Source organism: Mus caroli, unplaced genomic scaffold (genome assembly GCF_978045245.1).
Source record: "Mus caroli unplaced genomic scaffold, Mus_caroli_1 scaffold_16, whole genome shotgun sequence".
Lineage (NCBI taxonomy): Eukaryota > Metazoa > Chordata > Mammalia > Rodentia > Muridae > Mus > Mus caroli.
The window spans coordinates 68,779,829-68,806,609 of NW_028227271.1; the positions used below are offsets into that span (position 1 = coordinate 68,779,829).

At 36.6% G+C, this 26,781-nt stretch overlaps 1 protein-coding gene across 2 annotated transcripts in view; it reads right to left on the bottom strand.

Annotated features, from left to right (window-relative positions):
* Vps13b (vacuolar protein sorting 13 homolog B) overlaps positions 1–26,781 on the bottom strand; it is a 553,787-nt gene that overhangs the window by 299,574 nt on the left and 227,432 nt on the right. For both annotated transcript variants that reach the window (XM_029469591.2, XM_021183993.3), the window contains exons 23-25: positions 20,934–21,168; positions 5,820–6,040; positions 748–951 (exon numbers count right to left, since the gene is read on the bottom strand). In XM_029469591.2, coding sequence (XP_029325451.1) covers positions 748–951; positions 5,820–6,040; positions 20,934–21,168 — 660 coding nt within the window. The remainder of the gene's footprint in view (positions 1–747; positions 952–5,819; positions 6,041–20,933; positions 21,169–26,781) is intronic.

Here is a 26,781-nt window from a genome sequence, read left to right on the forward strand (position 1 = left end):
CACATGACTAGCAAACAAATGTGTGATGAAATCCTTCTTTATCTCTGTAGCCTCTGCATATGAATCCTAGGTAAGCTTCCTTGTAATTACTACGTGGCTATGAATTCTAACACAGCTGTGCCATAGCATTCACACAATATTTATTACTGGATCTCATATATCTTCCTTTCTATCTCAGAAATATTGCGTACACACACCTATCACCTGTCCTCACTGTTTATGCAGTGTATTTTACGTCACTTCATAATAGAAAATGGGCCACTAAAAACTATTATTTCTCATATAGAAGGAGTAGTGGTATTCCATCTGCCTTTACAGTGAGAAAATGAAAAGCTGGATTGATGACTAAGGGAAAGGAAGACACTGAGGACAACAGGGCTCAGAACCACTGAGTTGAAAACAATAGTTAACAGCCTGACTTCCAAGCAGCCCCTAAGCACAGAGAGAGCAAGAAAGGAGAGCAAATGTCTTTTTACTCAGCTTCTAAGTTTCCATGCTCTCAAACAGTGCCCTTCCTGCATCTCAGACTGTGTACAGTCCTGGACTACCTCACAGCTTACTCAAAGTGGTAAGACTTCTTGGCATTCAAAGAAACACCATGCAGATTCAGGCAGGAGCACACTCCTCAAGTGCCTTCTCAATTTGTCAGGTTTCACGGTGGTAAAGTCACTTTTCACTTTCAATGGTGCCAGAACTTCATTGTGTTTTATTTCTCACTGGGTAACAGAGATCTTCAGAACCACTTACCTCAGTAGTAGTTCCTATGTCAGCAGATGGGCTGCATGTGCTGGTGTCTGGTGGAGCTGTACCTACGCTGCTCCAAACTGGAGAACCAGGGACAGGCCCTGCCACTGTCTCTGGGTAGACTGTAGATGGACTAAGATTGCCTCTCTTCTGAATTTTACTCCAGACTTTACTCATCGTATCAGCCAATTCATAAATGAGCTGGACCTGAGAGTAAGGGAGAGTAGGGGGAAGAATCATGTTTTCAAATTCTATTCACAACTACTAAAATTCAAGATATAAGAAAACTGACAAGTTCAAAATGTAAAAGTACAAAATAACGACCAAAAACCATCATGGAGCAGGACTGATTCACAGCAGCCACAAACTTCCACTGTGCTGTTTTATGGTCAGCAAGCATTTCTGCAGATGGATGTAGTCTAACGAGCAGTGCTCACTATTGAGAAGTAGATTCCCTTTAAGAATGATCAGGAACAAATACAAATACCTCTTACACAGAGAACTGGTGAAAGCAGAAAGCAAATACACACCCTGGGAAGTGTGGTTCCTTTATGCACTATAAAGCATCTATCACCCTTCCTTATATAACTTCCAAAACTAAATCTTCTCTATTTTTCTGAGATAAAAATTACAAGGGATTTCTTTTGAGGCAAGTGAAAAGAATGATATAACAGAGAGTAGAAAAAGAAAAACATTACCTTATGAGACTTCTAGAGATAGAAAACATCTCTAACCTACTTCCCATGGGATATGTTATTCCAATATTGAGAGAAAAACCATTTAACTTGCAAATTGTTTGATTGAGTTCTAAGATATTTATGCAAGATTTCATAAATAAGCATTGATCATGGAGTTTGTATGAGAACATATTGGCATATACTGTATAAAACAAGCCAAAGGGGGAAGGCAAACATAACATATAAGCAAACCCACGGCTGGATACCATACTTTGATTGTGATTTTTAAAAAAGCGAAATTCTCCTTTGTATAAAGAGTTTCAGTGCTAGGACACATCCAGATGATGAGGCTAGCTTCTCACATGGGCAAAACAGATGTAAAGAGACACTTCTGTCACTCAGATGGAGAGACACTGCTGTCAATCAAATGTACAGAGACACTTACTTGATGTAACCTCTGCTTGCTCTAGTTTTCTACTGCTTTTTGTGTACTGAAGCCTCAAATCTCGAGTCATGGATATCTGTAGTTTTAAAATGATCTAATGACTACAGATTCTACCAAAAAAAGAAAAAAAAAAGAACTTTATAGAAAAACTATTAAAGTCATTTTCTATTTCATAATTAAGATTTTTCTCTTAAAAGGAAGTGTTGGAACCCAAATCCTTATGAATGACTGTTTTTCTTTTTCCTAAATAAAAAAGCTGTCTAATAAGAACAACATTAACCAAAGGAAGTAAGTTCTACTCCCAAGGGGTTAGGGTTATTTACTTCAGGGGCACAATACTGTTTTTATTGTCACTACTTCTGATTCTTTCCACTATTGTTCTTAAAAAGATGTAACATCACATGTGTTTAATGTGGCAAGCAAGCAATGGCATAAACCTCAACTGTAATTCTAGTTTCAAAGAACACACAGCTTCTCCTCCCAAACAAAGAAAACATGCAGAGGCTAAACGATCAGTTTTCAGTTGGAGTTGAGCTGAAACACTGAGGATTAAAATCATAAAATTAAAATGTGTATAATTAAAATGTGTATAACTAAGAAGTACAACTATTCTAAATATCCCATAGAGTAACAGACTCTCATTTTCTGCTGGTAAGAACAGAAGATTTAAAACGAGTTTGGTAGTTTTGAAGGCATATATATATATATATATATATATGCCTTCAAAGATATATATCTATCTATCTATCTTTATCCAGCCAATTAAAGTAGTTTCCCTAAATAAATAAAATAAAATAAAAAAGCTGATGTCTGCAGAAACATAAACACTGAACAAATGAAGGTCAAATATAATAGCTAAATGTTAGTAATAATAAGAGAACACATGTAAAACATGAACTAATCTAAAAATGGCTGTGCTGCATGAAGTTAGACAAAAAAAACAACTGTAGAATTCCATCTACACCATGGGGTTTCAAAAGACTATAACTTTTAGGACAGTTTCTATGATGATTTAATGAGTATATATCCCAACCTTATTCAAACTGGGTAACTTAAACACACAGTTTATTGTATACTAAGTATACTTCAGTAAAACTAGATTAGGAAAGAAATAAAAAATAAGCATGTATTTAGCACCTTTCTATGAGCTTTGTGTGGAGGTAACTGAATAGCCATGGCAATCTGAGTATGACATACTGACTAAATAATTTTTTTTATTCCTTAAATATTCAGAAATGAAGAAAATCATATCATTAATGATGGACCCAAAGAGGAAGCTCATCTCTGAGATTTAGAGTATGAAATGGATACCCTCTTAGATCTATGATAAGCAATTAGTACTCAACAAGAATCTGGCCCATGAAATAGATATCTATTGGGATCTAGTTCATGAAATGGATACCCACTCAGATCAAGAATAGGAAATGGATGTCTACTGTGTTCTAGAATAGGAAGTGGACACTCACGCTCATGACTTTATCTAACACCTAATCTGTCTATATAAGGATCAAGGAAGCCAGATGAGGACAAAAATGTCTGATTTTATAAAAGGAGTAGGTAGGGTACAGAGAAGAAAGAAAGAGTTGCCCAAGTCAGCTATGTTCAAACTCTGAGCAACAAGGAAAGAGTAATAAGAAGACAGCTCCCTGTTTAGGAAGAGAAAAGGAATTAATTCCAGAGTTTGAGAAGTGACACAGTACCAGGCTCTTACTCTTAGGTCAAGCCAAGCATCATCAATTTTACATATTGTTGTATTTTATTTTGTCTTATCTAGACTATTATGGTGATGGAAAGCCAGAAAACTCTTAGAGAGAAGCTAAATCTGTTCTTTCCTGTTCTATTTTGTAGAACTTAAGGAACCAAGAGCCATCAATGAGGTGCCTTAAGACAAAAAAGAAATGTTTGTGTCACATATGAATAAATCATTGTATCAGCACTGTAATATACCATCTAAAACAGAGTAGAATCTGAGACCTGAGTGTCCTAAGGTCTGTATCTGCACTTTCAAAGTTCTGCTCCCACAAATGCACAGCACTTGTTCCACAGACCCTCACATTACTGTCTGCCTATCCAAACCCCTCGTTTTTTTGTTTTTTTTGTTTTTTTTGTTTTTTTTCGAGACAGGGTCTCTCTGTCTCTGTGTAGCCCTGGCTGCCCTGGAACTTACTCTGTAGACCAGGCTGGCCTTGTACTCAGAAATCCGTCTGCCTCTGCCTCCTGAGTGCGGGGATTAAAGGTATGCGCCACCACGCCTGGCCTCAAACCTTGCTTTTTAAGTGGTTTAAATTAGTGCTCATTCTAATGGCTTCTTTTTTCTTCTCTGGACACTTTTACTATATGCAAGATCACATTCAAAGATAAAGAGAGATAGGACCACATCCACCTCTACCCTGTCCCAAGGGACACAATTTAACAGTTTCTTTTACTCTTACAAGGATTTTAAAGCAGCCAATAGCACTAGCATTCTAATAACAACTAAGAGAGGGTCATAACTCTTCTCTATAGCACTGCTGGAACACAGTCCACGCATGGAGTCATGCAGGGGAGTTCTGAGTGCTTGTTAAAAAACAAGAGTCTTTTGACCTCAGTTTCATCAAAAAACACAGACATTCTTAGAATTCTTGGAATGTGTTTGCCTGATCCTCCCAGGTATAGGGGAGTCTACTTCAGTTGTTTTTTGTTTATATGCCTCTGTAAGAAAACATGTTTTTGCCACGTGTATCTTGTCCTTGTGATTACACACTTTACTCAGGTGACTCTCCTTAACCCTCAGAGTATAAACTGTCTGATGCTCTGAATAAAGTTGGCTGCTGCATGATACTGCAGTAGTCAGCCTCACTTTTAGTCCCTGCTCTCCCAGGTTCATACAGCCAACTAGCTTGGTAAAAAACAACACTATGAAACCAAATTATATAGCATATAACAGAAAGAAGTGGAGAGAGTGTCCACAGCATGATTTTGTGCATAAAGAAACTTGCAACCAAAACTGATAACCTGAATTTCATATTCAATACCCACATGCTTAAAGGACAGAAATAACTCCTATAAGCACCTCAATAAACAGATGATAGACAGACAGATGATAGATAGATGATGATAAATAGACAGATGGTTGATAGATAGATAGATACATACATACATACATACATAGATGATAGAAGATGGATGGATGGATGGGTGGTTGTTTAAAAAGAGGAACGGGGAGACGGGGAGCTACATTGTACTGGAAAGGAACTTCTATAATATGGAATGATAGTGGAACTTAATTTTATTAAAATACTTCAAAATATGGCCTAGTTGATAACTATTAAAGCAGGAATAGATATATGTACTATGAATTTATGACCAGTGGCCGATCAGATTCAATAATATGCTACAGGAGATTATTTTAAAAATAGGATTCAACATTGACTGTGTGGAAAATATACAATAGTATTCTTGAAGTAAAACATGTAAATTTTATGATAATTAATGATGTACACAAAACCAGGTGATATGAATTCATAGTAATTGTAAGGAGGCAGAATATAATATGACTGGCACATCACAGCTGAAATGTTATGGAAGTAGCAACTTTTAATAAGTGTTCTCTTTAGGTGTAAATGAGCAAGATTTGAAAGGGGGCTCTGAGAATCTGATTAAAAATTATATTTGGTCACTTAAGTACATCCTCCAGTCCAACAATAAAAGAAATAGTTCCTCAGAATTTCTAAACAGTATATCTATAACTGATTTTATTCCACCAGCCAAAAGATGAATTTATATACTCATCAATACAATTCTTACTATAAAACTTGATAGAATTTTAAAGCCATTCTTCATCTAATCATCGCAATATTGATGGCAAGGTTTAAGGACAAAAAGGTATGGTATTTAAAGGAAGAGAAGTCTTTTAATAAAACAAATAAACATTAAAAAAAAAACATTTAGCTTTTAGAATAAAGTGTACCAACCTGGGGATTAGAGCATTTTATCTCTAATGACTCTAAGTCAACATGAAGACAGACAACAAATGAATGCCTTCCATCAGGTCCCACAGGAAGCAGCTTTTGAGATGTGACTGCTAGAGTAGAGGTACATCCCATAGGCTCCACAAGGGAAAGAGTCACTTGCTTTCCAAGAAGGGTATATATGCTGAAATGATGCAAGCTTATGGTCCAAGGAAATGCATCACCTATAAGGGAACAAAACAGAAAAATGAGATCAACAAAATTACATAATTAATGAATACAAATAAAAAAATGATTTAAAATTTCAATCTGAAATATAGCACAACATAACAAAGGTAGGATATCAGAGACTAAGGTAGTAAATGATTTACATGCTACTTAAATAATTTAACTTTAGTATTTGTAGTTACTATAATATACTTCTATACTTTTCATACATTGTAAGCATAAGAAGAAACCTGACTGTGAAATGAGAGAGGAGAATAATATGGATGTTTTTGTGTGTGTGGCAACTCACACCAGAATTAATGGTGATGGAACATGCTAATGAATCAGGCTTCTGGTGCTATGTCAGAAGTACTTAGTCAGAAATTCTGTGGATGGAAATCAGACATATTTCTACATATTCCTTGTGTGGCTCTCAAAGCACATGAGATATATTTTAGAGGATGCAGGCTTGGCTAAAAATTTAGCATTCATAAATATCATAACTGAAAGAAAAATATTTCTTTTACCGTTTAGTAATTTATCTAATGTGCAATTTATTTATAAGTAGAAGCATAGAATATATAACATCTTAGAATTGTATATTGTATTATAGGTAAAGTAGATGGATATAATTCCAATTGGAATATTGAAAATTCATTATTCTGGTATATATATACACACACACACACACACACATATATATATATATATATATATACACACACACATATATATATTTGTAATTACTTTATATACTTCTATACCTTTCATACATTATAAGCATAAGAAGAAAGTTAAATACAAGAAATAAAAACAGAAATAGAAGTCCTAACACCCTCTTTGCCACTACAGTAGATAATAAATGTTCCATATATATATATATATACCATATATATATATATATATATATATATATATATATGGTATATATATGATAAATAGTGGATATACAGTGAAAAATAGTGGATATTCATATATAGTGGATATTAATGTTCCATCATATACCATATACATATATGATAAATGTGAACATCCAAAATAGGAATCTCTGAAATTGGGAGTTTAGGTAATATAATAAATACAGTTAGAGGGTAGTTGGTAACTTGGCTACAAACAATAATTTTATAGTAGGACGTTGTCTGTCCTGCACACCTTGCCTGTTCTAGATATAATATTTTCCTACTAAGGAAAAAAATGAGAACTTTAAATCATCTGTAACTGATTTTAAACTAATTTTTAAACCTGTATCAAATTCTATGCTGTTTACAAAATTAAACCTCTGCCACCATTATCTCCTATACTTGGAATGATTTCAGATTCTCACTTTAAATAAATAGGTATATTTGTATGTGTTTCCAAACTTTATTCTAACAAATACTAAGTGGTGATTATGGAACAAAATCACATTTAATTTGTTAAAAACGTCACAGTTTACACTGGTACTCTTAGAAAAAATTCTGATTCAAAATCAGACTAACTGAAATTGGTTATGCTATACTTCTTAGAATAACTAATATTACTCTATGGTCTTGGCATATAGATTGTATGTCTTAAAAAGATAAAATTATATTCTGAGATCTTAACATTCAATGATAAAAAAAATCAAAGATCAACCATTAGGACAAAAATTGACAAATCATATTAATTGTATAATAACATTTATATACATAAACATCTTAAACTAAAAACACCTAACTTACATAAAATATAGACAAAATAATAAATACAGATACCTCTAAAATGAGCTCAGATACCTATTATCAGCCCAAACCATGTTATTCTAAAAACTTCATGTAGCTTTCTACCAGTCTAGCCTAACCTTAAAGCTCAGGCTCCTCTGCTGGCTAACTGACTAGTGAACATCCAGTGCAGGTTCTCATTTGGAGGCTGGTCTAACACTACATTCCTAAGCATAGGAAATCTTGCCTCAGCCTCCTCGACTGCTGAACAACAGGTATAAGCCATTGTGCCCAGGAAAGACTGTTCATTTTAATTATAGTTCTAATGATATAATCGCTGTCTTCATTTTCTAAAAACATTCTTTCTGGCAAATTTTCTTTTTTCTTTTTTTGTGGCAAAATTTATTAATTTTCAAACAAAATGATGTTTCTACCTTATTATTTAAAAAGGTAGAAAAAGCGCAAGGAAGTTAAGAAGCACGCATGTGTGAATTTGAGACGGGTAATTCTGATAAATTTATCAGAAGAAATTAATCACCAGAAAATGGCAAAGCAGCCATGCAGTTCGGGATAAATAATGTGAAAGGAAATATGCCTACCACACAGCTTAGGGATGAGACATGAGTCCTAAAGGGAAGATGTGAGCCTCTGCATTCACCATGTGTGTTAGCACCAAGGGTGGAGACAGGGAGGAAGAGTCCAGAACACAGTGATTGCAACTGAGGTGGGGTTGGGGATTTAGCTCAGTGGTAGAGCACCTCCCTAGCAAGTGCAAGGCTCTGGGTTCAGTCCTCAGCTTGGGGGAGGGGGGGGGGGACAACGACAACAAAATAACAACTGAGTAAAAGTATATCAAAAGGAAAGCACTGATTTTAAAATACAGCATATTATGATGCGGATTTTAACAAACTAGGATCTTAACAATGGTTTAGGAAAACAATCTTAATATAGACACATACATACACAATGCAAAGCGATTATCCTCATATTGAATCAGTGAACAATGGACTCATTTTCTGCATTGACCCTTATTTTGACATCAAGTTTATGAGACTGAATGTGGCATTAAGATCACCTACAGTGTGATTTTTCTCTGTCAGCAAAACTGTGTGTAGAGAATAAGAATGACTGTACACTAGGAAACATGAAGTACACTGAATGCTCAGAATACAAAATGGCAATATTAAGAAATACTTGAAACTTCAACTCAAAAAACCTTAACATCTACAAATTTAAGAATGAAGGGTGGAGAAAATCCCATCTCAAAATCTAAAACAGAGAACAAACAAAAAAAGGGGAAGTAATCCTACATGGTACCTCTAATGGATCTTGTGGGTTTTGTTTATCTGGAAATTGCTGGTGGTCCCTAAGATTCAAACTGGGCCTTAAACTGTCCTGGTATGTTGTTTATTATTGTAAAAGAAAGAGCCTTCTGGTCTGGGCCTGTGCCCTGACCAGACATTGGTCATCAACTCATCAGTCAGTCCCACAACACCCAGAGGAAGATCCACTCCTAGGCACTCTAACACTCCCAGGTCCACAGGATCCCAGGAACACTGGGATCTCAGAGTGCCAGAGGCAGCTTAACTCATAAGAGCCCTGACACACCCAGGATATCAGGATCCCAGGATCCCAGAATCACAGAATCCCAGAGACAGCTGAACTCTGAGGGTTCTGACACAACCAGGATCACAGGAAGAACAGGCTCCAGTCAGATGAAGCAAGGGAGATAAGCACTAGATCAGATGGCATCAGATGGCGGGAGGCAAGCATAAGAACATAAGCAACAGAAACCAAGGTTACTTGGCATCAACTGAACCTAATTCTCACAACATGGCAAGTATTGGATACACTATCACACCAGAAAAGCAAGATTCAGATCTAAAATCACTTGATAATGATAGAGGACTTTAAGAAGGACATAAATAACTCCCTTAAAGAAATACAAGAGAACACAGCTGAACAGGTAGAAGCACTTAAAAAAGGAAACACAAAAATCCCTTAAAGAATTACAGGAAAACACAATCAAACAGGTAAAGGAAATCAACAAAACCATCCAGGATCTAAAAATGGAAATAGAAACAATAAATCATAAAGGGAGAAAACCTGGAGCTAGAAAACCTAAGAAAGAGATCAGGAGTCATAGTTTTTTAGTTTTTTAGTGCATTAGTTAATGCACTAAACAAAGAAGGAATATTAAAAGAAGTTAGGGAAAAAGGTCAAGTAACATATAAAGGCAGACCTATCAGAATTACACCAGACTTCTCACCAGAGACTATGAAGCTAGAAGATTCTGGGCAGATGTCATACAGACCCTAAGAAAACACAAATGACAGTCAAGGCTACTATCCCCAGCCAAACCTCTCAATTACCATAGATGGAGAAACCAAGACATTCCTTGACAAAAATAAATTTACACAATCTTTCCACAAACACAGCCCTACAATGGATAATAGAAAACACTAACATCAAGGAGGGAAACTACACTCTAGAAGAGCAAGAAAGTAATCTTTCAACAAATCCAAAGACAATAGCCACACAAACATAATTCCACCTCAAAAAACAAAAATAACAGCAAGTAAGAATGACCATGCTGCAAGAGGGTCAGAAAGCCAGCAAGTAGGTGCAGGGATGAAGCAGCCCCAGGAGGGCTGCCTAGCAGGGGACAGGGCAGCAAAGATAAAATATTTAGTATTAACTCAGGAACATCGGAGGGGAGTGTGTGTTAGCCATGTGTTGTTAGGGAGTGACCCAGGCATTGAGCTGTTTAAGGTATTTAAAGTATACGGCTGTGCATGTGTGCCTTTCTTTGAGGAATCCAGAACACTGGGGCACACACGTGCCAGGAAGTATAGAATGGATTAAAATATTCCCATTTCATCTTCTCCTAAGTACTATTAAAACAGTCAATATATAATCCTATCACTACATATGTGTATATAAAGTATGTTTCAACAGAAAAGTCTAAAGAAATATTTATTTGTAGAAAAATTAAATAATTTAGCTAAATTAAGTCAGAAGTCCTCTGGCTTAGAATGGGATCAAATCAGATACACAACATAGTTCACAAGAACCACCACAAAACAACAACAACAACAAAAAATGTCAGGTAAAAAGACATCAACAGAGAAGGCAGCAGTCAAAAACGCAGCTTTAAGATAAAAAAGACAATAAAAGAGAAATAATTAGACAAAATCAATGGACAGCAAATCAGCAAATGAATTTCAACATATTAATGCTACACTAAATAAAAATTATCTACATATTCAATCTAAACATCACATTGTCAAGATGCAAAAAAGGAATATCTAGCTAACTAGTAACAATAGGAGATATAGAGTCAAAGTCAGAATTATATTAATATACAAGAAGGGAAAGTACACCATCCTACCAGAAAGCAAGAGGCTCAGAAATTAATAGTTAAAATGGATTCAGTATGGCAGTACACAGAAACAGAAGTATTTGGCATGGCATCATTACAAGGTCATCCTTTTAGGAAAACAATTACAGGTACATACAAATCTAATAACAAACTTTCAAATTGTCTGGCTCAAAAGTGACATGGTGTAAGGGGAAATGCCACTAAAACTTATTGGTTTCAATATTCTATTCTTGAACTACAACAGAATAAGCAGGTGAAACACAGTAAGGGTAGAGCAGAGTTTGTAAAGTCACCAATGAACAAGAAGAAAAACATTGTCAGGCAGTGGTAGCGCACACCTTTGATGCCAACACTTGGGAGGTAGAGATAGGCAGATTTCTGAGTTAGAAAAACCAAAAAATAAAGGGGAAAAAAAAGAAAAGGAAGGAGGAGGAGGAGAGGAAGAAGAAGGAGAAGGAGAAGGAGAAGGAGAAGGAGAAGGAGAAGGAGAAGGAGAAGGAGAAGGAGAAGGAGAAGAAGAAGAAGAAGAAGAAGAAGAAGAAGAAGAAGAAGAAGAAGAAGAAGAAGAAGAAGAAGAAGAAGATTGCACTAATCAGTAACACTTATAGAAATTAGATGTTAATCTAAATAGGGAGGAGGACGGGCAGGGAGGAGGATGGGCAGGAGGAAAGGAAGGAGGGAAGGAAGGGAAAGAGGGAAGGATGAGAGGGAGGGGTGGGGACAGAAAAAGAGAAAAGCTAGGAGGGGAAAGAGGGGCAGGGGAGAGGTAGGGTAAAAGGGAAAGGAAGGGGAGTAAGAGAGGGAACTGGGTAAAGGCTTACCAATGGCTTGGTGGAAAATACTACTCAAGTCTTGTACTACCGTGATATTAAAACCTGACAAACTCTGTATGAGAAGTCTACAGCCTCAAATCCTTTAGAAAAAAAGTAATTCCTTCCAAGAAGCACTATCCCCATATGACATAGGGAGAGAACACAGGAAGAGGAGCATTCGTTCACCAATCAGTGCTCACCAAAGGGTCATGAGGGAAAGGCTGGGTTCCCAACATGCATGGGAAGAAACATGAGAGACTACCTAGTAGGATGTCTTTAGCCTGCTGGGAACTCTGGCCTTTGTTCCTTCCCTGTGAGTGAGTGCTCAGGCCCTGCCTTGTACTTTCAGTCTACAAACAAGGCCCAAACATGCAAAGAGTGAATTAAAATAAACCTTGAGGATCACTGGTATCTACCCCAAAAACGAACATTTAAGTTATAGCTATCATCATACTTTATACTGAGCAACTGTACACATTCTCTAAGGATTAGAAACAAAGTAAGTATATCTACTCTCTATAGGACACTTGAAGAGTTCTAGTAAATATACTAAGGAACTCAAAAATAAAATAGTATGAATGCCATCTACATGGGAAAGAAATACATGTGTATGGTATTCTTTCACAAGAGTATATGCACACCTCCATGGTCATAAAAGCACAGCAAAGGCAAGAACTGTTAACACTGCAACTGATACCAACTGGTAAACAGAAAGGAGATGTGACATTGTCAAGCCCAACCAACTCTGTGTTTTTAAGAAACCCAATTTGCATAAGACCAGCAGCTAAACTCCAATTCCCTGAAGAAAATCACAAAGTCCACAAGAGCAAACATCCTATGGCAATCCACCCCCCTTAGCAACAGCCAGTCAGGCTACAATAGTGGGGTCACAGTACATAGAGATAACTGAAGATTTCCTGAAGACAACAGATAACTTAGCCATGCTGCTCATCAGGAGGTTTTGTAGTCCTGTTCCATTTGTGTAGATTACACCAGAAATGCAGTTTTAAAAATATTAACTTGTTGACCCATAATGAAAAATCCCCAAGTCTGCTGTAACCACAATAGACTCGGGCTCTCACTCTGACCAGCTGCTATGGTGAGAGCCTGAGAGACCTCGCTCACAAGCTCATTAAAGACCTTTATGAGTTCTACAATGGAGCTGACTCCTTGGTAGTCTTCAGATACCTGCAACTTGGGCATAACAACATAAACACACAATTGGACTCTCCTTGTCAACGCAAATACAAAGAATATGCTAATATATACCACGTGATATGGGGATCTCAAAAATCTGTTATAGTGGGTGAATAATGTCGGAAGTAAAAGATTGTATACTGTATGATTCTAGTTTATTAAAATATTCAGAGCAAACAATGTTATAGGGGAAAAAAGCAGATCAGTGTTTGCTTGTGCCAAGAGGTAGAAAAAGAATAACTGCAACTTTGGGATGATTGACATATGCTCAACTGTGTCATTGGTAATGATCAGTTTTAAATAAAACTATTTTAAAATTGATGAATTCTGTATCTACAATTCCTTGTTGTAATAGTGTGTGTGTGAGTGTGTGTGTGTGTGTGTGTGTGTGTGTGTGTGTGTGAGAGAGAGAATGAAAGCAGTAGATGGGCATGACAGGGCACTCCTTTAAATCTGGCACTCAGGACACAGAGACTAGCAGATCTTTGTGAATTTGAAACCAAGCTGGTCAACACAGCAAGTTCCTGGGGAACCAGGGCTACAATCGTGAGGCCCTGCATCAAAGTAAATAAGAGACAGACAGACAGACAGACAGACAGACAGAAGACAGACAGAGACACACAAACATACACACATACACAGAGGAGGATGGGGAGGAAGGGAGGGAGGGAGGGAGGAGGATGGGGAGAGGAAGGGAGGGATGGAGGGAGAACAGCAGTGAAGGCTTGCTTTGAACTATCTTAGGAAAACAAAGTCATCACAGGGCTAATCATGTTCTGCTATATTTTCACCAACTGTGCTAATGCATTCTAGTTCTATAATATACCACTGATGATCTGTCATTGTCCTTAGAGTTTTCCAACATTTCTAATAACACAATACATTCCCTAGAATCACTTGACTAGCTTTCTAGTAACCAGGACAAAAATAAGAAAGGAGAAAAAGGAGAAAGTCTTAAAATAAGATGAAAGACTTAGCACAGATTTTTAACAATCCCCTTACATTAAAGTGGAAATGAACTTGAAATGTACGCTTACTTTAAGATGGAATGGATTTCCAGAATATTACCTTTATGAAATATACAAATAAAATGGGGAAAACAAAAGAAAGCTAAATCCAAGTCTGAAAAGTGCAGCATTCTACACTGTCATATTTGTGTATTGTGTACCTTCACACAATAAGGAGCATCCATATATGTATCAATGTATCTGTCACACAATATTAAGAAAACTGGGTTGAAATCTTAAATGTCAGAGTGGTTACTATAGAGTGACCTATTTTCTTCTATGTATATACAATTTTTTTATAAGAATGTTGCCTTGGCAATCATTTAAGAAACACATTTTTATTTCAAGAATCAAAGGAAAATGATAGCAGCATCTGACAGAACTTGGAATACATCCAATGCTGAGTGGGAAATGCACATGTTTAAAAACATAGATCTCACACAACCCAAAGAAGCAGTTCATGAAAGAAAGAGCTAATGAGTTAGCTGCCAATGAACTTAAAATTATATGATGTGCTAAAGAAGAGTTGAAAACACATGCCACAGATTGGGAGAAAATATTTACACAAGATATCTAATAAATGACTATTATCCAAGACACAAAACTATTAAAAGCAAGAATAAAAGATATTCTATTTAAAAAGTAGACACCTTCACAGGCGTCTTTAACAACAACATAAGTTATATGGTACCATGTAAACCTCATATCTCATGCCGCTAAGATGATACAATGTAAGACAAGAGACAAAGCCACCCGGTTATCAGCAAGGCAAACACACCATGAAATGCCGAGCTTCACAAGGAAGCACATTCATAACTAGGGTGAAAAAAAGCACACATCTTCCTTTGAAGACATTTTGACAGTATCTTACAAAAGTAAACACTAAGTACACAATCCAACAATCACTCACTTCTTTATCAAGCAGAGATGGAGCAACATAAAAAAAAGGTGTGTGGGTGTGTTATTCATAAATTGCCCAAAGTTGGGAGTAACCAAGATCTTTCAAATTGGCGAATAGATCAACTGTCCTCCAGACAATGTGATCTTGTGTAAAGAAGGGCTATTAACCATGAAAACAAGCACAAGAAATGCAATTGAGCATCTTAAAGAAGTTGATGTGAGACAACTACATACTGGATGTCACACTACATTATATCTAAAAATGTCTAGCTAGGAGACAGTGATCTAATGAGATCACTGAACATCAGCTGTGCTAGCAGACATAGGAGCAGGGAGATGGCTAAGTGTAGCTCTGAGAAACTTCTGGGCAGAGAAAATACTATGTAAGAAAAGATAACGATAAAAATTTGTCATTAAACACTTCTATCAATTTACATAATGTATATAACCAAAAGCCAGTACTAAAGTACACTATAAATTTAGAGGTAGAGATGCCTGAACAGGCCTATCGACTGTTGCCAATAGAACACTCAAGTCTGTGATACTGTGAAGTGGGAAAGAAAAATGGCAGGGCAGGGAACATATAGGAAATTTCTGTAATGTAACCCTCACTTAATTTGGCTGTGAACCTAAAATTAAGTGACATTATGGTATCAAACATATAATATGTTAACTTTAAAATATAAAAACTAAAAAGAAAAAAATGCCTTTTCTTGATGTCCAAATTACATATTTCTTTAAAAAGTGATCAGGAGCCAGGTGGTGGTGGCGCAAGCCTTTAATCCCAGCACTTGGGAGGCAAAGGCAGGCAAATTTCTGAGTTCAAGGCCAGCCTTGTCTACAGAGTGAGCTCCAGGACAGCCAGGGGTACACAGAGAAACCCTGTCTTGAAAAAGAACAAAACAAAACAACCCCCCAAAAAAAACAAAACAAAAAAATTAAAAATAAAATTTAAAAAAATAAATAAATAAAAATAAATAAAAAGTGATCAGGAAACCACATAAGAGATTTAGTTCTGTCACACTAGTTCATGTTTTAAAGTAAATGTTCTAGACATTAAGAAATGCAAAACTGGCTAGCATAGCATGGATGGTATAAGAATCCATTTTTAGCATTAGGACCTAGAGAACCTATAGAAAATAAAGTATGGAGTAGACTGAATATGATGCAAAACCAGACTTGTGGTAGCAACCATATTAGCTAGATTGTAAGCGGTACAAAAGCTGTGCCACAAAAGATCTGACAGCCTACCTAATCTAATCCTTGCAAGGCTGATATGAGAGAATAGTAAACTCTTTATTAGCCAGGACTCAGGCATAGGCTAAAATTTAACATCATTTGTACAACCTGGATGGTCATTTTCAAGGTACTTAAAACTATCATCATCAAAAGAAAATTAAAAGTTCTTGTCTGAGAGTCGAAGGATTTCTATTTGCACATACAATTTAAGAATCAGATTAAACAAGCCTAGAGAAAATAGAAAAACAAAACATTGTAACAACATATAACCACCTTTATAAATGACAGAAGTTGATTATGAAACAGTTTTTAAAATGTAGAATGAAACAATGCACATAAACTGACAGGGTGAACAGGAACAAGAAGGCAGAACACTTGTGTTTTACATAAATTCTGAATAATTTCACATCAGTGTCTACAGAAACTCACTAAATCCAACAACAGCAAAGTTTTAACTTACAAATGATCTCAATATTCCATTTCTGTCAAAATATTTTATTAAAGTACAGGCAATTTTTTTCTAAGAAGAAATAACAAACCTCTGCTAGGCACAGGGGAAAGCCCATCTGCTCAGAGGTGTTGGCTGGATGAAGCAAATTACATCGGCAAGGCCCACTGCAAGGGCTTCCTGACCAAGCTCACCATGTTGATTTTGACCCAAACGCCCTACAAAGACTGAAGCTGGCTACATCAGAGATCACTGTTTTCCACTGCATCTGAATTCAGATGATACATTTCAGTAGAGAATTCCACATTTTGAACTTTAAAAATAAGTAAATACAGAAAGAGCTTCAACTCTCCAATTAAATAACTTCTACTTTATCCCATTAATCATTTCTGTAATTTTCTACAAAGGTTCTCAATAAAGGATCTATTTGAATTACTGATGGACTTTCAAGTGAGCCAGAAATTAACCATTCAATTTCAAATATATTTTTGGCTTACAGCTAGTCAACCTATTTACGAAGAGTCATCTATAAACTTCATTCAGACTACAAGTATTATAGTAAGCTCTGTCCCTTCCACATGCCATGCTAGACAGTGGAACTGAGCAGGAGTAAGAGGGTTCAGATCTATTCTCCTCACTGTTGTAGGGAAACCTCAAGATAAATAGAAATAACAGAGGTCAGGCTGAGAATTATGATGAGAGGGAAAGATAAATGAATGAAAACAGGGAGAGAAGGCTAGAAAAGAGACACCTGCAAACCCTGCAGTGGGCAGCCTAGTATCCAAAAGGAGACTTGCTACAACAGAAATTATTTTAAAAGTCAGAGTCACAGAAGACCATACACTATGGCTCCATTTATATGAAGTATCTAAAACACCAAATTTATACATATATAATGCAGACTAGTAATTGCTACCAGGCCGAGTCTAGAAGTAAAGGAGAGCAATGATGGTTCCACAAAATTGTGAACATTCTCAAAGAATATTAACTTAGATACTTTAAAAGGAATTTTGTCACATGGGAATTACATCTTTAAAAGTTGTTATGCAAATATTAATGAATGTCAGTAAAAATACAGGGAGAAATAATTTAAACCTCATAAAATTAATTCCATACTAAAAAAAAAAAAAGTACCCAGAATTCAATAGTGAAGCTTAACATAGTCTTTATCGGCAGAGCATTTTGCATGGGATGTAAAAATATCTGAGTTGGAGTCTCAGAACCACAAGACAGGGGCAGGGGGACTTCCTAGTTTCCAAACTGAAATTTGAAAGAACGAATGTATACAAGCTGTAAGAGTAAGGATACTTACAACAAGACAAAGATGATACAAATAGAACTTTTTAAAACTCTCCTTTTAATATCTCATATTACCAACCTAGAGAAGTTTCTAATGGAGCTTTCTGATCAAGAGAAGCAAAGAAATGAACATCAAAATTTGGAGCTATAACACTGGCTATCTGCTTTTAGTGATGGACAAAATATACAGCAACCCAAATACCAGAACTCTTCATTCTTACATCCTCATAATGTGAACAAGGTGTTGAACTATTTAGTATTGTCGAAATTTGAGCTGTGTTACTGAAATACAGAATATTATTTTCCTTATGACGCCATACTTTCCAAATTCACCTTTTGTTTGAAATGAGTATATCTCAATTCAAAGAGGTATGAATTTATAACTGAAAATACTGCAATCCAAGAAATCAAGTACACACTTGAAAATGACCCACAGTCAAGTCATCTCACAATTATTTAGTTTGTGTAAAATAAATTAGAATCCTGAAAAGTAATATATTCAATTGCTTCTATATAATACACCCATTCATAACTCAAGTGGTTTCAATTAAAATCACCCTCTTTGATTTTTACTTTGGCCTAGAAAAATACGCCAAACCACCAGCCAATTCCCATCCCCTAGGGAATCAGACTCTTAGAGTACACACAGGACCTCATAGCACTTCCTGCTGTCCTTTCTGCCTTCCCTTCTATCCCATCTATAGTACTTTGAGACTCTGCTGACCCACAGAAGCTGCTACTCTAGGTAGACTGAAAGAACACTGCCATCCTTCTTCCTAGCCTTCATTCAGATCTCTCCAGACTTACCTTGGCCTGCTGGAAACTGTCCAACCAGCCCAGCCCCAGCCACTATAGATGTGGTCTCTTGGTGCAGACCCAAGTTTCCCCTTGCTCTTCCTAGCTGCCCTTTTCACCCTTTCCTTCTAGACCATCTCTAATCCTTCTTTGACTCCCTATACATCAGCAGATAAGTCTCTACAAGAAACCCCATACCCACCACACTTGGCTTCAATTCAGAAATGGCATGACCTCCACTCTTGGCTAGGACTAAGACTGGACAACAACAACCAACAAACATTAATACTACTCTTTCAGCAAACTTATCTACATCAGATAACGATATCAGATCCCAGGCCAAAAACACAAACAGCCTCTTTCAGAATCCAGGAATGCTACCATTTTAGTCCCCGAAAAAAAGCAATCTAGCTGAAGCACAGGAAAAAGACTTCTAAATCACAGTCATGAACTTGTTTAAAAACTTTAAGAAGGAGATAAATAAATGCCCTAGAGAGCATGAAAATATAAACAGTTCAAAAACTAATAAAAACAATTCAAGACATGAAAGAATTTACAAAAAAAAAATACAATCACAAAAAAATGCAAACTGAAATAAAAATGGAAGTGAAAACGCGTGATGTCACAAAAACCACATAGGTAACCTTCAGCAACAGATTAAAAGACAAGGCAAAGAGAATTGAAGGTCTTAAAAACAAGGCAGGAAAACACAAATATCTAGGGCAAGGAAAATATTAAATCTACAAAAATCCAAGCACAAAACTTTCAGAAAATATGAAACACCATGAAAGAAATCAAACCTATAAATAATCACTATAGAAGTTAGAGAAGAAAGAATCCCAGGACAAAAGACACAGAAGATATTTCTAACAAAGTCATAGGAGAAAATTTTCCCTAGCTAAAGAAAAGACACCTACCTAGAGACAAGCTGCATGCAGATTATAAAACAGGGTAAAAAAGGAATTTCCCCATGAGACACATAGTCAAAACAGCAAATGAACAAAACAAAGAAAGGTTAGTAAAAGTTGCACAGGAAAAGGAACAATCAGCCAGAAAGGCAGGCCCACTAGAATAACACAGCATGTTTTAACGAATGCTCTGACAGCCCCAAGATCCTGGGCAGCTGTCAAGCTCTGAGAGGCCACTGATGCCGCCCAGAATACTATATGCAGTAAAACCATCAATCTCAGTCTAGGAAAAGAAACCCCTCTATGGTAAAGTCAAACTCAATCCACTCTGTTTACCAATCCTGCTCACTAGGTCAACTTTATTCTGAGGAGAAAGCTTATACCTAGAGCCAAATGAATCAGTACAGAATCCTACCAGACCTTAAAAACCTGTACCCCTCAAATAATTAAGCAAAATAAAAATTGAAGGAAAATTTCCTAATTTTTTTTTAATAAAGCCACTATTACCTTGATACCAAAACCACAGAAAGACAGTCTCCAAAATAAAGAAAGAAAATTATAGGCTAGTATCCCTTTTGAATAGAGATATAAAATGTATCAATAAAATAGTTATAAGCTGAATAAGAATGCATGAAAAAGTTTATACACCATAATCAACTTGGCTTATTTATTGATGGCAGGATTGCAAACTGGTATAACCTCTACTGAAATCAGTGTGGCAGTTCCTTAAATATCTGAAAATCGCTCTACCATTATATCCAGCTACACCACTGTTGGGTATACACCCAAAGGACTCTACATCTCACTACAAAGATACGAGCCCATCTACGAACACTGTTGCTCTATTCACTACAGTCAGAGACTAGAGACATTCTAGGTGACCATCACTAATGAATGGATAATTCACATTTACACAATGTAATATTATGTAGCCATTAAGAAAAATGGAAATCGCAGGTAAATTACCCTGATGGAGGTAACTAGGACACCAAAGACAAACACTGACTGTCTTCTTAGATATGTAGATGGCAGCTTTCATGCTACAGCTCTGTGTGTTTCAATGTCTAGATAACTGAGAGGGGGTGGGACTAGGCTAGCGGAGGGAGATCCTCCAGAAAAGGAGAAACAGAGTAGAGTGTAACAAAGGGAGCTAGAATGGATGGAAGGGCATGGATGCACAGGCAAGAAGGGGAAGGGGAGAGGGGCACTAACACTTAGGACTTTTGAAAAAAATTGAAATGTACCCTCTTCAAGGATGGGCCGGGGGATCACAAACGGAATCTCCTGCAGAGGTTCCATGCACTTGTGACCAGCACTAGTAATCTTTATTTGCGGCAAACACAGGACAAGTGTTCCTGGTATGCTGGTCTGTCCATGGTACCAACTTCTCACTGTTCCAGGAATGTCACCAGACACAATTGTACTTGGGGAAGGCAGGTTGTCATTTGGAATGAATACACAGCAAGACTGTACATCAAGCTAGAAAAGAAAAGCATAATTAAAATATTAAGGTCAAATCAAACTTACAGTTGAACTACTAATATCATCACAATAAATAATGAAGTAAAAAATGGAACACATACCCTTACTATGTCTTCATGAGTTAGTTCACTTAAGAAATTCATGCTGGGCAGTGGTGGCGCATGCCTTTGATCCCAGCACTTGGGAGGCAGAGGCAGGCGGATTTCTGAGTTTGAGGCCAGCCTGGTCTACAAAGTGAGTTCCAGGACAGCCAGGGGTATACAGAAAAACCTTGTCTCGAAACACCAAAAACGAAATAAACAAACAAACAAAAAAAGAAATCCAAATGACAATTGGAAAAGCATTGCTTCAAGCTATAAACCTGATTCAAGCACCCAGTGACCTGAGAGCAAAACTGCAGCTGCCCTTCACTTATCTTCAATAATCAGGAAGAACTCAGGACATGTGCTGGGAGATGCTAAAGACACAGACGTCCTGCTTCTCCAAGCCAGTAGATGATGCTAGCAGCAAGCAGATAAGGCTACTTACTTTTTATTTGTTTTTGTTTTTTTAGAGACAGAGTTTCTCTATGTAGCCCTGGATGTCCTGGAATTCGCTCTGAGACCAGGCTGGCCTCAAACTCAGAGACCCACCTGCCTCTGCCTCCCAAGTGCTCCAATTAAAGGCTTGAACCATTATTGCCTGGCGACATTTTATTTTTAATAATGCTATTTCTATGCCCATTCAGGCCCTGTATTTAAAAATTAGATACTAAAATAGATGAACACATACTTAAATACCCAGTACATAGTAACTCTAAACAATCATTAAAAGAATGTGTCTAGGTCCCTGATATAGCTGTCTCTTGTGAGGCTATGCCAGTGCCTAGCAAACACAGAAGTGGATGCTCACAGTCATCTATTGGATGGATCACAGGGCCCCCAATGGAGGGGCTGGAGAAAGTACCCAAGGAACTGAAGGGGTCTGCAACCCTATAGGTGGAACAACAATATAAACTAACCAGTAATCCCCAGAGCTCGTGTCTCTAGCTGCATATGCAGCAGAAGATGGCCTAGCTGGCCATCATTGGGAAGAGAGGCCCCTTGATCTTTCAAACTTTATATGCCCCAGTACAGGGGAACACCAGGGCCAAGAAGTGGGAGTGGGTGGGTAGGGGAGTCGGGGGGGGGGGGTTAAGGAGGACTTTTGGGATGGCATTTAAAATGTAAATGAAGAAAATATCTAAGGAAAAAATGTTAAAAATTGTTTAAATAAAAAAAAGTGTGTAGGTAACAAACATTGTGTATATACTCTATGAGGCAAAATGTATATATGTGCACACATGCGCCTTATGTATTACACATAGTAATATGAAATTTTAGAAATCAAAGTGCTAGCCAGGCGTGGTGGTGCACACCTTTAATCCCAGCACTCGGGAAGCAGAGGCAGGCGGATTTCTGAGTTTGAGGCCAGCCTGGTCTCCAAAGTGAGTTCCACGACAGCCAGGGTTACACTGAGAAACCCTGTCTCAAAAAAACAAAAATAAATAAATAAATAAATAAATAAATATCAAAATGTTTTGTCTCATTTTAGCCTTCAATTTATTATGTAAATTGTAATTTTACATAAAATGTTTAATTCCCCTTAAAAATTGAGAATACTTATTTAACTCATCAGAAATCTAGAGCATTAAAGCCAAATATGCCCAAATGCAAAACTCAATGATATCAGTTTTGTTATTAATAATTCAGAAGCAGTGAAGATTAAGTTCTATTAGTCTTAGGGATACTTTAAGTAATTGTGTTAAGAAGGAGAATGTGTTTATAATCAATAATGAAAGACACAGTAGGATCCCTTCTTTTAGGTTAATGTATTTCTAGCGAGAACACGGAATTGCACTGTATTGGCTTCACATCTCTGAGTGTGGACAACTACTGAATTTGGTGATGGAAAACAGCACACGACCTTCTGCAAAGACAAATGGGCGTGATGGATGTATCAACCTTACCTTGCAGCTTTCACGATGGAAGTAGGTAAGAGGCAAACAGTTTATGATCAGATCAAGACCACAGCATTCTTCATTGGGACACAAGTCTAAATAGTCTTATATGTATCACTAGTATGTTTTAAATATTTAACATAATGCATTAATAATGTTTAATTGTACAAGTTACAATGGAAGAACCTACGTGAGATTTCTTACTTAACTTAGGTTAAGGGACTAAAATATGAATAAATATTGACATTTCATATAGATATTATGTTAAAAATGCTCTCAACATTGGGAGGTCATCAGTTTAATATGCTAAAACATGTGACAATACACAAAAAGTCAGCTTTAGAAATAAAATTTTAATTGTACTGTGATTTCCAAAATCATAAAACATCCCACTCTACTAACTTAAAAATCAACTATTTCATAGTGTGGAAACAGTGAATAATAAAGCATACGTTATCAATAGTATACACATGTATGAGTCCGGTTAAATGCTCTGAAACATGAGTTTTTCTAATATTTGGTATTTATGATGAGAATTCCAATAGTGATTAGAATCTAAACACACACACTACAAATTGATCGAAATTATTATGGAGAATAATACCATGTACTCTATACAGAGGCCATAACATGAATCTTTTCTACACTTTTAAAATAACTGTTAAACTGTGTGTCTAAACTGTGGCTTAATGTAAAATGTTGAGTGATTTATATTATTGGGCATAAGTGTGCAGCTGTAAATTCTGCAGTAGTGTAGGGACCTGACAATTCAAGGGGAAAAAAAATGAAGTAATCTGCCAGTAAGACATCCTGAATCTGGGGGTCAGATTTTGTTCATGGAAACCACCTGGTTGGGACCCTCTGCACCACACCAAACACAAATGATCTTTAAAAACTACCCTATTCATTAATGCATTGCAGCTGCACTGTGTTACTCCACTTTTCCATGGCAACATCCTTTCTGTTTCATGGATCTTGTTTCAGTTTTGGTAGCAACAAGTTCTTTTGCCAACATTGAACACATTCATGGTGAAAGTAAGGGGATTACTATAAATTCTTGAAGTAGAACCACCTCTATTTGATTCCTACTAGGTTAAGAGCTATGTGCTTAAGTATCAGATATAGAGGATAAACCAATAAATTAAAAAAAAAGTTTGGTGTTCATATTTTAACAAATGAAATTATTGCAATGTATTCTTTTTCTTAAACTTAAAGTATATGTGTCATTCAAAAGGACCCATGCCTGGTGTTTCCCAGCTCTGTAGGTGAGATTCCAAAATCAGAAGCCTGTTATTTTCTAAGGAGGGAGTGGATCTAGACAGAAGTAGGGAGGAACTGGCAGGAGTAGAGGAAAGGAAAAGTGTCATCAGGACATAGTGTATGAGAAAAGAATCCAACTCAAAACAAGGAAAAAATGAACTGATTTTTGTGATGGCAACTCATTTAAAAAGAAGTCTTTATACATTAATCTAAAAAAATCACCTGCTATCTCATGAAATACTTCATATGTAAATTTTTTCTAATGCTGTTCTAGGTGCTTTTACAAAGACAACTGCCTCATAGCCCCCCCCCCCCCAAAATATGTTCGCCTCATTTGCTATAAAGCCTTAGGAATAAATGGAATAAAAACACTAGAGAATGAGATATTCTCTATGTGAATATACTTTATTCTTTAAGAAACAATTTCAGGGATGGAGAGATGGCTTAGCAGTTAAAAGCACTGACTGCTCTTCCAGAGTTACTGGGTTCAATTCCCAGTAACCACGTGGAGGCTCACAACCATCTGCAATGGGCGCTCTTTGGGTGTGTCTGAAGACAGCTACAGTGTGCTTAAATAAATAAAGAAGTAAATAAATTCTCTTAAAATTTTTCAAATTAAAGGGAGAAAAAAGCCTGTCATTGTAAGCTACCCCCTTCTTGTTTTTAAATCTGTGCACTCTTTCTGAACGGAAACTCAAGAAACACAGAGAGAAAAGAAATAGGCCTGCCATGAAAAGATTACAACAAAGACTGACAAAGCACTATGGTAGAGCTTCATTGGTATGTAAGACTCTCTAGAATTGAAACAAACAAATAAATGAATGAATTACTTCATAATTTCAGAGAATTCCTCAATATCAAAAACCTTTAATAGACCATTACATCTAAGTCAATACTGTTCCTACTTCATTTGTGCCACAGCATGTAGCACAATTCCTAGTATTTACTAGGTATGCAATAAACAACTGTTAAATAAGTTAATGATGATTTTTACAACTAAAAATTAAAAACATTTCTTTATTTATGCTGTTCACTGTTTTATTCCAAGAAGAAATCTATTCGGACAATTAATAAAATTGACTTAGTGGACAGATAAGTTCAAACACAACCTTGTTACAAGTGATAGTCATTTTCCTCATACAGGGGAAATACAACATTGACAGAAAGATGTATGATGCTGTCAACTAAACATTTGCCAAATAAATCCGGAAATAAACACAAAGTATCTGCTATTTGCAAAACTATTTGACTTCAAGTATGTAAAGTTATGTACATAGTCCACACACTAACCTCTGGTTGTTTACCTGTGTATTTGTGTTATAACAGAACAAAGTCACTATAACCAACTTCATTTCTTGTTTATGTTATTAGTGTATTTCTTATGTGGGGTCTCTACTGATATGATGAAGCACCAAAGCCAAAAGCAATCTTCAGAAGAAATGGTTTATTTCAGCTTACATCTCGCAGCCACTGTTCATCACTGAGAGAATTTAGGGCTGAAACTCAACTGGCTTGCTCACTTGGGCTTTCTTATAGCTCCCTAGTAAGCTGGGCCCACCCACATCAATAACTAATCAAGTGAATGTATCAGAGGCTAGCCCACAGGTCAACCTGGTGAGAGCATTTTCTCAACTGATATTCTGTCTTCCCAAATGACTCTGCCTTGTGTCAAGATGACACAAAACCAGTCAGCACAGTGTGTCATGGAAATATTTTACATATGGAATCTAAATATACCCAAGTTTAAGTTTCAAATGAAAATAAAACAAAATCTCAAGGGGAAGCCTTGAATATCTTCCATACTTTTCCCATTCAATCTTGAGGGGGTTGGTGGTTAAATTCCTAGAGTTGGATTTCAGACTTCTCCTTGAAGCTACCATGAAATGGCTGTAACTCTGTTGGTATCTATGAATAGGAAGGCAAATCTCTATATAAAACTTTTAGTGTTAAGTGTTATAAAACATGCTTTTATAATTAATGCACTCGCTCTTCATCTGTCTGTCCTGAAATGTCCACTCCTACTTGATACGGAAGATGAGTCAGGGAGTTTTCTAGACACCAAGAGCTGATATTATTTCATCACTGGTCAAAGCCAGAGTTAGGTTCCCCAGGAGAGAATTCAATTGCCCTAGCTTAATTGCTGTACTTGAGATATTTGAATTGACAGGCTCATCAAAATAGTAAGCAGTTCTATACATAATGGCAGAGTACAATGAAAAACTCAGAAAAAAAAATCAAACTTTGAAATGTTCTAGGACAACAACCTGAAACTCAATATACATGAGCTAAACAGCTGAGATCAGCAACAAGAAGGACAAAGTTTTCCTTTCTTTGAGCTCCAGGCCAGAGCATCTCAATTTTTGTGGCCAGAT